Source organism: Penicillium samsonianum, assembly GCF_028829775.1.
Source record: "Penicillium samsonianum strain IBT 33392 chromosome Unknown utg000005l_segment0_segment0, whole genome shotgun sequence".
NCBI lineage: Eukaryota > Fungi > Ascomycota > Eurotiomycetes > Eurotiales > Aspergillaceae > Penicillium > Penicillium samsonianum.
This window is the reverse complement of record NW_026643263.1, coordinates 1,321,027-1,337,555: the sequence shown is the minus strand read 5'-3', so window position 1 is coordinate 1,337,555 and position 16,529 is coordinate 1,321,027. Positions and strand designations below refer to the sequence as shown.

The 16,529-nt window shown below is 45.6% G+C and overlaps 4 protein-coding genes across 4 annotated transcripts; all 4 read right to left on the bottom strand.

Moving 5' to 3' along the window:
* Positions 1 to 370: 370 nt before the first annotated feature.
* N7471_009424 (glutamine-hydrolyzing GMP synthase) lies at positions 371 to 3,310 on the bottom strand (the record flags this gene model as incomplete). The annotated part of the gene is made up of 22 exons (XM_057282143.1): positions 371 to 407; positions 467 to 525; positions 612 to 764; positions 827 to 1,000; positions 1,060 to 1,101; positions 1,159 to 1,170; positions 1,230 to 1,244; positions 1,295 to 1,323; positions 1,372 to 1,415; positions 1,466 to 1,542; positions 1,596 to 1,627; positions 1,683 to 2,070; positions 2,127 to 2,155; positions 2,220 to 2,292; positions 2,343 to 2,467; positions 2,527 to 2,591; positions 2,645 to 2,653; positions 2,713 to 2,752; positions 2,809 to 2,841; positions 2,898 to 3,021; positions 3,091 to 3,114; positions 3,266 to 3,310. The coding sequence occupies 22 exons, from the start codon at positions 3,308 to 3,310 to the stop codon at positions 371 to 373; spliced, it is 1,629 nt and encodes a 542-aa protein (XP_057133026.1).
* A 2,226-nt stretch (positions 3,311 to 5,536) lies between these two features.
* Positions 5,537 to 6,019, bottom strand: N7471_009423 (uncharacterized protein; the record flags this gene model as incomplete). The annotated part of the gene is made up of 1 exon (XM_057282142.1): positions 5,537 to 6,019. One exon carries the CDS (start codon positions 6,017 to 6,019, stop codon positions 5,537 to 5,539), a length of 483 nt encoding a protein of 160 aa, XP_057133025.1.
* A 5,589-nt stretch (positions 6,020 to 11,608) lies between these two features.
* Positions 11,609 to 13,607, bottom strand: N7471_009422 (MFS transporter; the record flags this gene model as incomplete). The annotated part of the gene is made up of 8 exons (XM_057282141.1): positions 11,609 to 12,217; positions 12,308 to 12,572; positions 12,626 to 12,732; positions 12,783 to 12,994; positions 13,063 to 13,133; positions 13,192 to 13,245; positions 13,302 to 13,376; positions 13,441 to 13,607. The coding sequence occupies 8 exons, from the start codon at positions 13,605 to 13,607 to the stop codon at positions 11,609 to 11,611; spliced, it is 1,560 nt and encodes a 519-aa protein (XP_057133024.1).
* A 517-nt stretch (positions 13,608 to 14,124) lies between these two features.
* On the bottom strand, positions 14,125 to 16,342 carry N7471_009421 (Transcription factor). The gene is made up of 3 exons (XM_057282140.1): positions 15,447 to 16,342; positions 15,100 to 15,392; positions 14,125 to 15,044 (listed from the first exon to the last, which is right to left on the bottom strand). Exons 1-3 carry the CDS (start codon positions 16,302 to 16,304, stop codon positions 14,513 to 14,515), a joined length of 1,683 nt encoding a protein of 560 aa, XP_057133023.1. The 5' UTR covers positions 16,305 to 16,342; the 3' UTR covers positions 14,125 to 14,512.
* Positions 16,343 to 16,529: the final 187 nt, after the last annotated feature.

The window sequence follows — 16,529 nt, the reverse complement described above, 5'->3', positions numbered from 1 at the left end:
AACGATGTATTGACTGAGAAAGAATGCGTATAACTGAATCGAAACGACCATCAAGCCAAGTTTAGTTGACCATTTCCCACTCATCACCGACGCCGGTCACAGTGAAAATCTTCTCGTGGTGAAGAGGAAGGAAGAAGAAAGTGTTCTATATGCCTTTCTGGTAGTCTCTAAATGCCATAAATTCAATTTCTATCGACATGACTGATTGTGGTCCGTGCCCTGATGTGTTTACAGCGCTTCCCTTCCTTTTTCTTTCCTCCTCGATCATATCACCATTTTGGTCTCAATCAGATCATCTGATTTTCGTTCCCTTGCCTTCTCCGTAAGGTAAGTGATCTATCTTCTGTCTGCCTTCCCTATACTATATCGCTTATTCCAGCTCAATGGTGCCAGGGGGCTTTGAGGTTCTAGAAAGACGATGTTAGCTTAAGGCGCGAGACCAATAGAGGCGAAGACTTCTACTTACAAATCATAGACAACACGGGACACGCCCTCTACCTGATTGCAAATAGTGCGCGATACATCCTGGGGTAGACAGGTTAGAAAGTGTAGGGAAAAAAACCTTAGAAGGGTATTGGGATTTTTTGGGGGGGGGGGGGGGAGTGGCTCACCTTAAGGAAGGAGTTCTCGAAGTCAAAGACGTCTGCGCTCATGAAATCCTTGGTACCAACAGCACGGAGAATCACGATGTAACCCCAAACTCGCTGGTCACCAAAAACACCAACACTGCGATTAGTATCGAGACCCGCGAAGGCTTGAGATATCTGGGAGAGAAGAAAAGAATTAGCTTACACCTCGGCTGTCTTCGCTTTATGACCCGACTTACCTGGTCGTAAAGGCCAGCCTCCTTGATCATGGTGATGAAGATGTGGTCGGCCTTACGGGCAATCTCCACTCGCTCCTTGGTAACGTCACCGAGGATGCGAATAGCAATGCCAGGGCCCGGGAAGGGGTGCCGGTTTACTAGCGACTCGTGTATGCCGAGCTGTCGACCAATTGCCTATACAATTCAGGTTAGTATAATTGAAGATAGAATACACCCTATCAGGATTAACGTACCCTCACTTCATCTTTGAATAAAAGTCTGAGCGGCTCAATCAGCTATAGATGTCTTGTTAGCCTTCTCTGCGTTGATGAAGAGATAAAAAGGAGACTTACACGCAAGCCTTGCTAAACGAGCCATGTTGGTCAGTAAGTAAATCAAACGATACCAGGCTACTTCGACTTACGCCGTTCATCATCCGCTATGTGCTGATTAGTTAAGGCTTTCGTTAGGGACGGTGGTATTGCTTACCTCAGGCAGACCGCCAACGTTGTGGTGAGCTATCTCTAATGTCAGCTTTGTCTACTTCACCTCGTTGACTCGCTTACTCTTGATAGTGGCCGAAGGCCCGCGGAAGCTTAAAGATTCGATACTAAAATACTATTAGTTTGTTGGACTTAGCAATTAGTCAAAACAACTTACACGTCGGGGTACAATGTCCCTTGTAGGAAGAATTCCACCTTCCCGGAGTTAGGGGTGTTCTCTGCCTCCTTCTCGATCTTGGGAGTCCTGTTAGCCAGCAAGAAGGAATATTAGAGAAGGTCGAGCGTACCCTAATAGCCTCTTTCTCGAACAGATCGATAACTTCGATACCATCAGTACCCTGTCAACAACCAATCAGAGATCTTGAAGTACGCACAAGTCGACCCAATGATCTTCCGCTTCTTTTCGGGATCAGAAACACCCGCAAGACGACTCAAGAACAGCTCGCCAGCCTCAACAACTGTGAGATTAATGCCAAGGTGTTTTCCGAGCGTCTCCTTGACCTCCTCGCACTCATTAAGACGCATACATCCAGTGTCGACGAGGATGGCTTTGAAGCGGTCCCCGATAGCATCACGCATTAGGGCCGCTCCCACAGTGCTATCAACACCACCGCTCACGGCCCCAAGGACAAGTGCTCGGTCACCAACAAGATCGCGGATACGAGCGATCTCAAGCTGGGCGAAGTCGCCCATTTTCCAATTCGGTTGAGCTCCGCAGATGTCAACACTGAAGTTGTGGAGGATTTCGGTTCCGCGGGGAGTCTATATCCGATTATTAGAGAGTTCTAGTGGAATGCCTTGGGGTCTTGGTGACAAACGTGTTCGAGCTCAGGGTGGAACTGGACGCCTAGTCACCTTGCATTAGCATATTCCCTTACTAGGCCACAAAGGCAGGTTAGAGGAAGACAAACCAAAGATAGGCTTCTGCACGTGGGCGATGCCGGCGTACTCGGAGTTCTTGGTGGCACCAATGACCACAAAATCCTATTAGAGTCAATAATAGTGCTCCGGAAATACGAACTCATTACACTCACCGTAGGCAGGCTAACTAGCTTGTCGAAGTGGGACATGAACACAGGAATTTCATCCCCCAAACCAGCGAAAAGCCGGTCGACATTACTATTAACCTTAGTTATTTTAACGTCGGCGTGGCCATACTCTGCGAGGAAAGTGTCAGAATTAATTTCAGATAGTGTTCGTGTTCCAAAGGTTGCAAACCTCGTGCCTCTCCGCGGGCAACATTCGTTGAGTCGATTCGCCATGCGATCTCCTGGCAGCCATAGCTAGGTGAAAAGTATTAGTGTTATACCGGTATCGATACTAAAGCAAGCCATACCAAATACCCCTATACCTCCCGTGTTAGTCCAGGTTCAAATCGAAGGAATCGGCAGAAAGCACACTCACAGAATAGGCACATCAAGATCAAAAACAGCGGGGTCAACATCTACACGTATGAATATAAGTATAGGCAACATGACGTTCGAGGGACGAAAACTTTACGGGGCGAGCCGTCATCGTAGACAGAAGAAGGACCTAGTGACTCAGTCAGACCTCGGCACAAACCATACATTAATCATTAGACTTCATACCTCCAGAGAAAACAATTCCTTTAGGCTTCCATGTCAGATCAGCGATCTTAGTGGTACACGGAAGCAGCTCAGCGAAGACGCCGATAGCCCGAAGCCGACGCAGGATAAGATGGCTCGTTTGAGACTTCAACAACGTGAGTCAGAATTTGCCATTTAGAGGCCGAAAGAGGGCAAGGGAGCTCCCAATACATACGCCAAAATCGAGAACGAGTATAGTCTAGAAAGTAAAGTGTTAGCCAATCCATTCTTTATACGTTTGTAAACCAACTGCGCCTGCACGGTGATCGATCGCAAGTTGCGGAGAGCGAGGACAAATGAGTTTCCAGGCTCGCCATTCCAGCCCTCCGTAGGATATTGACGGTACGTACGTCAAAGTTGTTGTGAGGCTCTTCGGCCTCGATAGTGGGAGCCATTATGATCGTGGTATCGGCGTATCGATATCGAGAGGATTGGTGGGGATCGCAGAGTCAGAGATGAAAAAAAATTGGTTGGTACAGGAGCCGCCTCCTAAATGGGACACCGCCTTTGAAATGGTGAGTCGTGACTCGAGAAACAATTTTTAGTGCGGCAGTACTCCCCTTACCCCTCAATGACAGTGGGGTCCTTTGAGGGCGGTCTGGCACGGGTGTAAAAGGGTTCCCTTGTCTAGTCTTGTGCTCCTATTGGTCACTGAAGTACTTTGTACCAAGCCCTGAACGACCTTTGAGCCTCGCCTGATTGGCCTGTGATTGTCTCGACTTTTATTTGTCAAAGGGGGTGCCCAGGTGAGTTACTATTACCCCAGATATCGCTCTCTGTTGAGGTGGTAAAGGCTGTGCCGACAAAGAATCAGCGTTCGACCCAAGGGTAGACCTCGCCATGGCCCATGTGCCTATGTCTATAAGAAAGGTAAATATAGAAATCTGTTGGACAATGTCGGTCATCTCTTTAATGCCTTTGTCTAGTCATCTCATTAATGCCTCCATTTGTTTGCAGACCGAGCGTTTCTTTGTTGGTTTCAGGGTATAAATACCCTACTTTTGATATACAGAATAGATCATGATTCGATTCCTCTTCTCTCTCTCCCCATAGGCCTTTGCTTGTAGTCTCAACAAAATTCGCTCAATGTATGCGTATTCCGCCTGTATTTTATGACATAGAATTGGATCATGTAGAATAGCTTTTCATGAATAGTGTACAAATCTTCATCTCGGCTTTAATTAGTGTCATTTAGAGTCCATGCCATATTGATCGTTATTTGAATTAACATATCGATCAGTCCAACAAACTGCATATCAACTTTATACCCATCTAAAAGAACTTTAGGGGATTACTTTAGGAGATTATTCAGTTAAGTGAGTTTGGATAAACTGGTTCAATTCCGATTTCAGGGAAAGAAATGCATTATTCAGGCTAAGTTCAGCAGCTGTGCCAAGGCCTTGATCCAGATGTTTCATTGTGAGCTGTGGAACTTGACAGGGATTCCACTGCATTATTTCCCACGGGAGTTCTTGCCTCGGCCGCCAGGTCCATTGCCCAATATTTCGAAATCTAAGGCTCCGATATAGCGGCACTCCAGCTGGGGTGGCAGATAATCGTACCGGCAAGCTTTGGCTCTCTGCTGGCTTCAAGCCATCTTCTATCAAAAGTCGCGCAACCCCTCGACGTTGAAATTCAGACTCAACGCCAATGTCTAGCACCCCGTAATATCTTTCGGGGCTCGAATAACCATCAATAAATTGCCTTGAATTCTCGTCTCTGCAATGTTTGGCCATTTCTTTAGCATGGGATGAGTTGATAATGGGATTCACCCAGTCCCGCAGGCGGTAGGTGAGCTAGGTGTCAAGTATAGAGGTTTTGATTCCTACGTCTGTTAACCGCAAACCCTATTTTTACAGGAGCTGTATATAGCCGCGATCACCTTACATTCTAGAAGTGATTTTCCCTCGTGTGAATGCGCTGATTCTGTTCTAGGCTGTCCTAGAAACCGGATATAAAAGCCAATAATGGTTGGGAAACCGTCCCAGCCGTGATCGTCAGGGCCAAGGACAGCGACGGTCGGGATCGCAGTAGGATTGTCCAAACTGTCTCGGATAATGCCACATTTTGCTTTGATATACATACTTGAACAAATAGACCGATATCGGTAGAGATAGGCGTTTTGTGAATCGTTCATATATGCGGCAGCTGCAACAACCGCAACTCCTTGAATACCATCATGAGTCGCTCTGAGTATCAACATTGGGAGGCAAACGGTTTATGAAATACATAATGTAAGGACAGGGAAGTGTATATATATTCAAATCATCTTCCTTAGCCTAATTCCAGAATGAGTCACTGAAAATTAATTTGTCAACCTTGGAAGGATTTCTCAGATGTGGGTTGAAATTCTTGGTACTTACGATCGCCGAGATGAGTAGATCTACGCCTACATGCAATTTTTTTATAGTGAATATCAATTCGGTTTCAAACCCCATCCCTAGTGTTGGATCAAGATACCGATGTGGCTTAGATGGTAATTGATTGTGGGATAAAGATAGTATTGAAGTTGTTCACCAAATTTGACACTGTGAAAATTGCACTTGAAACATATGTCCTTTGCAACCCCCATCTTCCTGCTTGTCATTCTCAACGTTGACCACATGCCCTTCCCGCTATTCTTATTCCTCTCCAAGCATAACCAGACGTCTTTGATTTACCTCATCCAGCAAGTACAGCTGCAGTTGATAATCTTCATCAACTGTGCTGGCAAGTCCACGTTTGGGATGCGAGAGATCCATTACATTTTTATTGCCGAGCGCATCGAGCCTTTGGATTTCACCTTCAGTGTATCCCTTCTGGCGTAGCTTTGCGCAGTTGTACCGCTGCGCATCTTCAAGGATAGTGAGCAAGTTGTGAATGGCAGCATCATTCCAGCCCAAGTCGCGGAGCTCATCTTGCATCTTCTTCTGAGGGGGAGTTAGGATGGAGAGGTATTTGGTGATGACCTCTGCGGGTGGATCTCTAGGTATTGTATTATCAGTGGGTTCGATAGCATTTCGGTCGAGCTCTTCTTCGGACAGGAATATGAGATTTTTCCCAGTATCATCAAGTATCCACAATCCCTCGGGGAGTAGAACGAGTTGAGGTTGTTCGTCTGCCATGATAGAAGATTGGGTGATCAAAGATAACGCTGAGATCATGCCCTAGAGCCGTGTACTTAAATGACTTGTTCCGGGAAACAGCCCTACCCATGTCTTCTGTTACACCAGGGACTCAGGACTCAACCATGGAAGCGTCAGAATTGTATATTACTTATTTATAGTAAAAACTATGTTCTTTGATGGACATTCTTATACTTATTTTAGTAGCTTATTTCAAGATATTTATATCTAGGGAACAATATAAACTAGAAATCATAGAGAAATCTAATTATAAGACAAAGTGAATTGAAATATCTTAGTAATATTTAAGGTTTGCGGCCCCACAACTATTGCCTTTCCCCACCACGGGTAGGGAGTAGTTCCAGTAGTTTAGCTTCTTCTCTCTTTCTTCCTCCATCATATGAATATCATCATTTTGTGAGAACCTGCATCCTTTCTGTATTCAGCTTCGCTATCAATAACTTACAACTTTATGTTTCCAAGGTTGCCACAGTATACGAATCTCATTCTTCAAAGTTACTATCCCCTGATGGTTCCATCTTGGGTCGAGCTGGAGTCCGAAACACGTCATAAGAAGCTGAATATAAATTTGATTTTCTCCATGGTTAAACATAGAAGCAGATAAGATTCCGACCTAGCTACAAACAGCAATACCACTAGCATAGGACCAGCTACATCAATGCCTAGTCCGAGTGCGCTGTAATGTATTCGTTAAGGCATATTTTAACCATGGGGAGAATTAACTCACTGGGTGGTTGTTCGCGCATCTTCTCTAGTAGAGGTTTCCGTTGGCGCAGAAATTTCATCCTTGAGTATTACCCGCCGAACAATACTTCTTATAATTAGCGCTTCTTTGTTTTCTAGTCTTAGCATGATTACGAAAACGGGTGAAATTACGCCTTGATATGCTCAGTTGATTCCTAATATTCTATTAGGCTTATTTGCGGCTTGTCCGTCCTGTATAGCTGACTTCATACCGTCCCTTAAATAGCTTAAACCATCGCGTAGTCCCCGGATTTAGGCAGTGTTTCCGGAGCATCAACCCATCAACCTAGCATTGCGAAATTGTCGAATACTAAGATCGAATACATGGTGGAAACAAGGTATTAACCGTGCCAAGCGCCCAATACACCTGCCGGGTATTGGTGCGCCCCAGCAGATGCAAGATTTTCACCAGATGCAAAATCTAGAAATTAGGTATCTTTTGTATGACTTACCTATACAAAAGGTACTTAGGCACCCCGTAGGCATAACATACATTTTCTCAGCCCTCAAACTAGTAGAAAACTACTTCACACTTATAATTATCCGTATTCCAAGATTAGAGACCTATAACATAGAACCAAACAGTGAAGGTAGCTGATATACTCGAGCAGATGAATGAACCGAATGAACCCGTCAACATATGAAATGGCACCTGTCGTGTCCCAGATGATAGTCCAAAGCACAGAACAAACGCTGAGGATAGTATATTACAAGATTTGCAAGACTCAAATCTCTATAGAGACATCGGAACTGGGCTTGACTTCGTTGATTCTCAGATTTTGCAGTAATTATTGCAAAGTTACAATAGAGCTTCATTCCCGCCAACTCAGTTTTTCACGCGATTAGTGCATCTCCGTTAACCAACACGCAGGATCTACTTTTGTGAAATAGCCGATTTTATTTTCCGGCGCCACCTGGATGCACGCTGAGTCCTCTTAGTAAAGTCGGGCTCGATTCCCTGGGGACCTTTGATATCCGTCGGCTCTGTAGGTCCATTGAGAACTAGTGGAAGTTCAGGTAGAGCTGAAGGAGGCAGTAGACTTTGTCCGATCTTAGGATGACTCGAGGTTGAGTAGGTTATCGAATTGCCGACTTGGTCTTCTAGAAACGAAGATGTACAAGATCCATTGCGACTTTCGATCTGAACATGTGGGCTCGTAATAGAAGTATCAACTCTCCATTCTTGGTCGGTATACATTGTGAACTCTGTTGGATCCAAGCTGTATGGTGCGGACGTTAACGAGGAATCTCTCCGTCGCTTGAAGTTTGCGCTTCTTTTGAGTTTGACCTGCAAAGCGGTAAGAAAGTGATTCTCTTGAAAACAAGGGATGCGGTGAAAGGTACTTTTGATAGAGCATGCGAATTCTTCTGTCGTCTCCGAAAAGTTAGATGCTTAGCAGTTGAAATCAAACGAACAAATAGATCTAGAGCCATTGGGTAGGAAAGTGGAAGTCTCGCCCCTTGGGAGCGGGATGACAATGGTGAAAATTAATCATGGAAAGTTTCTGGCAAGCTTCAACATTATATAATTGGATTCTAAAACCTTACGTATAGATCTGCATGGCAAGAGGATCAACAAGATAAATTCCACGATAGATAACTCTATGTGCTAAGGTTATTTATGTTCTCAAGCCCCCTCTGTTTACTCTTGCCATACCATAAAGGTGTAGTCCCTAGTTTAGCTATAGCAAAATTGGGTGATGTTGGAGCTATTGCCGTAGGAATGCGATGATCTTTTCCCGCTCGTAGAGTGTCATATCTGAGCCTATTATCCAAAAGATAGTGGTTAATTTGATTGGCTGTGTTTCAGATTTATCAATTCAAATCTGGACGCGGTCAACCTTGATCGGATACCACAAGGGCATTTGGCAGGTTACATTTGTCCAATAGAATGTTGTTAAGGGGTGGAAAAATCAGCCGCCAATCAGAGAGCTGACTTCAATCCCTAGCAGACATAACTACATACTTCGCACTACTTGCATATGTTTTGCCTATATTACACTAATATATTTGAGTTTGTCTTAAACGTCGAGGTCAACATGATTTGTCGCCCTAGAAATAGATAGGGTTAAGAAGTAGGACAACCCGGCGTTGTAGCGAATGTTAGACTTAAATGCTGATAGGACGCTCTCGTAATTTTGATCTGTTCCCTTATCCTATTTTTATTTATATATTTCTATTCTCCTAATTCCTCTCCTATTGATTACTTATCCTTCCACCTCGTTCGAATTCTTTAGTATAGAATTTATGTGGTTTACGCCATTTCTTACTAAATGGCCCCTGCTTTTAACTAGATCTCTCACTAGCTTCCACCAGTTTTATGATATACGTGCCCTGAGGAAGGACTTTTTTTTTGTGGAAGGAGAGGGGGTGAGTAGGCTTCCCTCTCTTCCTACGAATACTATATTATAGTACACGCGAGTTAGATGGCCTAGGAGGGACGCTATTGTATAAAAAAAGCAATGAAAACAGATAGTAATATCCAAAATATCACCCAAATAACAACCACCTCAAGTTTCTAGAATATGAAATAAGTAATAAAATTGCCCAAGAGACAGATCGGTGTGTTGATCAACAGAAGTAGAAAAGAACTCGTATCTTCCGGGGACGAAAATATATGCTTCATCTATCAAGTCATCCATCGTAGAGGCCCGCTTCTATAATACTTGATTCGTTAGCTTGAATGAGCTGGGTGATAGTAAAAATTATTCCGAGGATTTTACCGAGACAAAAGCAGCTGAGCTCAAAGGTTTATTGATTGTACAACAAGCGTCGATTCCAACAGTTCTTGCTCTCTAAAACTTTATGTGAAATTTGTTCTTTATCAAATAGCACACCCAAGTCGCAAACCTTTTTCTTTTGCCTTCTAACGCGGTTTCATGGCTGTGCATCTAAGGCTCTCTAAGCTTGATATAGTAGTTTCTGTAATTTCTTCATATTTAATCAAAGATTTCTAAGGCTTAATAAGGCTATAATGCTACACAAAATACGCGACTAAAACCTTGGAATTGACAGGGTACGCCGAGTACGCAATTCCCGGAATTGGCGGATAGTTCCCCACTTTTTTGCTAGCATTTTAGCAGGTGATTGGGTTGCCTTCTTTCTTACAAGCCCTTTCCTGCTTCTAGACTTTCCGCATTCCAAAGATGTTTTCAGCTACCCAAGTATGGCATGAAATGTCAAGCTCGGTAATGGTTGGCAATGATTCGACTCCTTCAATATGCTGCAAATGTCTGTTGCGAAGCACGGACATGCTCAGTCCTATGGTGCAGTTAAAAATTTCTTTTTCCGGTTTCTTTCTCCTTAGAAAATGTTGTAAGGCAATCTACTGGCTAAATGGCCCTTTACTTCCCAATTTATTAAACATAGGTAAATACTAACCATGCCAAGCGCACCAACGCATGTACACTGTATTAGTGCGCCCCACCGGATATCATATTTTCAATTTGTCAACCTATGGAAATCATATTTACAGGTAACCACCAGTAGTATCTATATACCAATTTCCTCCTATACTATCTCTTTGCCGCCATTGAAGCTTCATGTTAAGCTTCAGCTAAATCTCTTCCTGCCTGAGCTCGCTGCTCAGCTTCCAATCTTGCCATGCTTCGCTTGCAATCGCTTCAACCATCCTGCCTTTCTGCCATCATCATATTTGCACATATAGGTAATAGCGTTGAGCCCCTAGTACCAATAATCGATTTCCTATTTCTTGGCTTATTTGCATCTGCCTTGTGGGACTGAGAGCTCTTTAAACACGCTTTAACCAGATCAAGCTGCTGGGATAAAAGCGAATTTGCATCTATACTCCGTTAAATATACCTTTGTACGCTCTTAGACAGGTGCTGAGTTTGCTCCAGATCATTGATAAGCTTAGCATTAAGCTTAACAACCCGCTCAATTGTATCTGGTGGAGAATTGGTGACTGAGTTTGTAAAGTCAAAGAGAAAAAAAAGGGGGGTTGTAAAAATGCGAAGAGGAGCTTCAGCTGCAAGCTCTCTTTGACGTAAAGGACCAAGAATAATCACTGGATCTAAAGGGTAAATACCCCCAGGTCTAAAAGAAGATCTAATTGTATTTTGTGTAAGATCTTGCTCCCTACCCCCTTGGAAAATCCGGAAGAAATCCCGCTTCTTACGACATTTTCATCTTGATTTGACATTGTGGTGTATTTCTTTATGCAAAAAGAACAGGAATAATCATGTAGGTGGGCATTAAAGTCTTTCTTTTCATGGCTTGATATCCCTATACAATCTCCGATTCTTTGTCCTGATCGGGATCTTTCTCTATTAGGTGCACTTTCTAATGATTTTATAGATTACTCGCACTTACTTTGCTTATGGCATATTAATAAGAATATTGCCGCAAAATTAAAAAAGCGACTTACTACTAATAAACCATGGGATGAGTTCAATAGCTAATGGTAGAGTCTTGTCAATTCACTAACGGAAGTTGAATATTCTGGTTTAAACATCCTATACCTTAGGGTCTGCCTATTATGGACAAAATATAATTCAAAATAATGCATTTTAATGGGGGTACCGTTTGGAATTGGGATTTCTCCAGTAATGGTACTGTTTATCTGGGACATCTGCATGCTGCTGGCGTTGCAGGGTTGCAAAATGTAACACTGAGCACAGTCCACTGGTTCCTACTGAACTCTCAGCAGGAACCGGCTGACTTGCGACCTGTTAGGGGGTGAGCACTGAGCGCTATAAGACTGCGTAAAGGTTCCTAACCGGGCACACATTCACTATTAAAATAACGGTGTGTCATAGCTTCAGGTCTGTATATGCAATAAATTATCGGAATATGTCCGTCCATCTACGCATGAACAGTAAACTTGCTCTTCTTCCTCAACTTGTCCCCATACATGAACAAATACCAAAAGCCTACCACCAGGGGTATGCTTAACCCCCCAAGCAATGTACAACCCTTCCCCACCCCTAAGTTCAAATATAGAGGCCGCCCAAAAAGCACCGCACCCGCTGCAAACGAGCTTCGCAGCGCATCATTGGCCGCAAACAGGCTCGCTGCGTACTCCGGATAGCTCAAGGGGAGGTGTATAAAGATGCCCAGTCCAACAACAAATGAGCACCCGCAAAACAAGACGACGCCGAGTGTCGGCACAGGCCAGGGGACCGACGCACGCGCCGCCCATCCGAAGAGAAACATGCCGAGTGGAACGCCCAGCACACCAATAAGGCCGGGGCGCAGAAAGGTCTCCTGGACGTCGAAAGTGCCGAGACGCTGGAAGCGGCGCTGGACGAAGACACGGTACCAGGTGCAATACCAAACTGCGCCGATGATGCATGCGATGAGGACGCAGACAAAGACAGCGCCTGTCTCGCCAAGACTGAAGCCGTATTCTTTGGGATATACCATAGGGATGACTTCGAAGAATGAGTAGTAGATTCCGTATGTAAGAGAGGTCTAAATATCCCGTCAGTAAATCATCGCAATATCCAGGAATCGCAATATTCAGGACAGCCCAAGCAATGAGGTGAAACAAGTAGAACCTACATAAAGATTCGTAAACGCAATGGCAGGGTCCTTGAGGGTGATCTCAAATGGCTTGATAAGCGCAAGCTTTACCAGTTGGCTGCGCGAGAGCCCCTCAGACCGTATGGAATCAATGGTGACGAATCGGTCCGAACCCGTCTCTTGTCGGAGACGTTTGGCTTTGTAGAACAGCAGTGTCGGCGCCGATGTCTCGGGAAGAAACAACACAAGCAAGACGAAGACAAAGCCTGCGAGCCAGACTATCTCCCACATGGACCAGCGCCAACTAACAACCTCCCTGTTAGTATCTTCTGACAGCTAGATATAAGAGAGTCTTACCCTTTGACAGATACGGAGAATCCAGACAGCAACGGACCAAGCGCAGGGCCGCAGTACATGGCACCAGACCAACCCACCAGGGTGTATGGCATGTATATGACGGAAAACTACAGTTTTAGGTTAGCCATGGTATAGTTATGGGGGCCGTCGAGCATACCATGTCACTCAGGGACGCTGCCCCAGTCGCCAAACAGGGACTTCCGAAGAAGCCCTGTAAAAAACGCACGACGAGGAACCCCGCAAAGCTTTTGCATACCCCGGCTATGGCCGACAGGACGATGAAGATGGCAAATGTACTGATGTAGACCGGGTTCCGGCCGATATGCGGGATCTCACTCAGCGGAGAGAAGAGGAGGGGTCCGATGCCATCTAAAACCTTAGGTTAGTACTTGACCAAGTGCCTTCAGTCCGTTTAAAGATATATTGAGAACACTCACAGCCGAGGACGTAGAGAGCTAGACCTAGGGAGGCGACGACCTCGGAAACGCCAAATTCTTCCATTACCTGCCTGTATCAAGTCAACAACACAAGTCTTTCGTCCACATCATAAGTGTTTGCTCACGTACTCTTCGCTTGGGACGTATATTGATGATCCACAGTACACTGTGAACGTGTAGATACTACCAACACGTTGATTAGCAGTCTGACAGTCGAATGGGCTGTGTATCTATCTCACCAAATAAGAGTCGTCACTGCCACCTTTCTTGTTGCTGACCAGTTGTAAGGATTCTCTGCATCCTCATCGGAGACCCTATCTGCCATGTAAGCATGCACGTCACAGCGCCAATAAATAAGACGGATGAAAGGTCGCTTACCATGTCACTGGAATCAAAGGTTGCTCATTTTCCTCCTTGTTCTCAGCGAAGCTGGGGTTCTCACTGGTGCAGTACTTATGATTTTCGCTTGAAAATGCCAGGACCTTGTTCCCAGTAACTAGTCGTGCAAATACACCGAGTGCTGTTGTCCGAAAGAGATGCGCCATGTCCTTTCTCTCTGTATGTATCGACTGCGCGAATGAATGTGATAATTAAATTGACACAAGCTTGCATGCTACGCCATTAAATAAGAGAAAATTTTCTCTCTCCTTAATTTTACTAGAAGAAGCAATCTCCGGTTAGGCAATTCGGGATCATCTCAACATCGGAGTTCGAATGACCCACCGTTAGGCTATTCGGGATTATCACGCCCACCCAGGACATGATTACACCGCCAGAGCACCCCGGAACCCAGCAAAGCTCCATTATTCATGCACAGAAATACGGGGGCCAGCCTTGTCTACTTTGCGACATTATTCTACACCGGCATTAGTTTCCAAGTTTGCGTCGTGGTTCAGGCGGCGGGAGCTGAACTACGCCGAGGGGCTTAGGGCACGTTTTTAAAGTGCGACAGCTACATACATAATGTATGTAGACTTGCACTACTGAATATTATGCTTCCTACTTTGATGTGACTATGGGTGTCCCGAAAAATAACCTTTATCAACTAATACAGTCTAAGTTCGGATCTTTTCCACCTCGCACCGTGAACTAATACCTTCTTAATCTACATACCTATACCATCAGTGAGTGCAGGTAGAGGTAATGTGAGTCGAAGGATGGTCTGGGGTCGGTGCTACATCTCAATATCATGCCGCAGGCAGCCAATGTTGAGATCTGTTATATGTAGAAAACTCATTTTCACACTCTCTACCTAGAAAGCTTAAGGAAGCCATCTAAAAGAAAGACATCTAAAAACTACCATCGAGCCAACTGGGTCATGCCATTCTCAACGACGCGGCCGACTATGCTTTTTTCTTTTCAATTGAAAATGCGTTTTGTATCGTCGTTCGTTTATAGATGGAGGTGCAGGCACATGATGCCCTGACCGAAATGTGCCAATGGAATTGCCTCAGGTCATGCTTCCTAGTGCATGAAGCCACTCTCCGTCGAATATATTGGCAACCATGGCATCCTGTTCAGCGAGCAGGTCAAACCCGGTACTTGGAGCTCGAGGGACCGAATCCGCTCGCATAAGAGCATTGGCTATAACTCGCAGTTCATGCAGGATATTCTTGGCTCTGGGCCAAATATTTTCGTAATGCTTGAGCGTACCCAGGCAGACTCGTATGCGCGACCGCGCCACCTCGACCTCATCCGGTGTCAATCCCGACTTGCAGGCGACCAGGTAGGCAATCGTGCAGCACGCTATCATGCAAATGAGAAAGGGTGAAAGCTGGGCGGCACCTAAAGGCAGCAGGATCAAGCACTGGTTTTGATTGCGGACGGCTTGGAATAACTTGTCCGAGTGCGTTCGATGATTGAACGCGCCCGTAGTTATCGTGCTGGAGACTAGAGGTCGTGGAGGTGTGCCACAGCTTGACAAGTCTTCCGCGGGATCGTATTGAAGGTTCGACAATGGCCGATGGATATATGCCAGAGCTCTATTTTGTTAGTATAAGCATCGATTCTAGCATTGTTTCTTGTAGGGATGCATACGTGTACATCATCATGTGAGCTTGGAAGATGAGTTGATCTAGGAGATCAGGCTGTACGGCAAGCTCCCATTTGTCGGGCGGAAGCATGACAAACCAACCAACGATAGAAGCCTCCAAGTCGCTACAGAGGAGTTCCGCCTTCGGTGGGTTTTCGTATTGAGTTGCCACTCTCAATGAGCAGACAAAAATGCGCGTTGCATCGATAAGATAGGCAAATGATGAGAAGCGCGTGGTCGCCAGCGCGTACTCTCGGTTTCGGTAATCGATGGAGGAGGCTCTGGTTCGTGGGATATCCTAGGGCTCTACTGATCAGTAATCCAAGGATATATCACACGGAAACAGTATTACCGTGGCGCAGTAGTCGAGGTCATCACAAGGTAGGTCGACATCGTGATCCGTGTCATGGATCGATGTAATGAAGTCGTAGCGGATAACGGAAAAGTTCAGGTCAGCCAAGTAAAGCATCCACCATGTCCGCCTCCAGCTCTCGGCGAGCACAGGGTCGTTTTCGGCCGCCACATCGGCAAAAGCCCTGGTGTGCATGCCGATCAGCCTGGCTTGCTCGATGGATTTTGCCAGAAGCACTTCGGAGGCAGCCCGCTCAGCACACATGCTCTTGGCTAGTGCTAATAATAGCGTCGTTTGAACTACGAATCCGTCCACCACGTCAATACTTTGCTCGTCTGGCATGCGCTCTCTTCTCGAGGAAGAGTCCCCCTCCCCGTAAGATGAACCAATATATTGCATGACGGCGAGCAGCGCCCGTAGGCTGGACCATTCAGACGCTAGTTTGGCTTTAAGATTGGGCCTCGGCAGGACAAATGGATGGCTGCGATGAAAGTATTCGTAGTATAAATCCAACAGGGTATTGTTCGCGCCCATACTGTTCTCGACTTCGATGGCCGAGGCCAGTGGTATCTGGGATGAGGTGGAGACTGACGAGTGATCGTGATCTTCTCCTCCGAGCACGGAGGTATGTGTATCGGACGGTGTCAGCACATGAGAGGCAAGGCATGATATTTTATGCTGCTTTCTCCTGGAGTTCGCGGCCTTGTATCTACCGCTACGTCGTGATTCGGGGTATGAGCACGCTTTCAGCAGGGTTTGACATCGTGCACATATAGGGAGTGCCGCGTCGCATTTGAGATGCTGAGTCCGGCATGGCCAACACGCTAGAGAGGCTCGGGATGCTGATTGGCGATTCATCGTACATGCGATGGGCTCGAAGTCAAGGTACAGCTCCAATCTCTCTAGGGCCTGTGCCATTAGTAAATACCTCGGAGCTAGTCCGATGCATCTTGTGGAGATGAGTGAGGGTGAGTCAGCCGCCAGGTCTCGTCCACCTGGGCACTGTCACGGGCCCGGCTAGGCCCGATTAGAATATGCAGGCTACAACACCCGTGGACTATATCCCTGCTTATACATGGAAAA

What these genes read in the sequence shown, in the direction of transcription:
- N7471_009421 (XM_057282140.1), bottom strand. Translation starts at nt 16,304, where the DNA reads ATGAATCGCCAATCAGCATCCCGAGCCTCTCTAGCGTGTTGGCCATGC. An exon ending in ACCTCGACTACTGCGCCACG is followed by an intron (nt 15,393 to 15,446) that starts GTAATACTGTTT and finishes GTAGAGCCCTAG; the next exon opens with GATATCCCACGAACCAGAGC. An exon ending in GCTCACATGATGATGTACAC is followed by an intron (nt 15,045 to 15,099) that starts GTATGCATCCCT and finishes CTAACAAAATAG; the next exon opens with AGCTCTGGCATATATCCATC.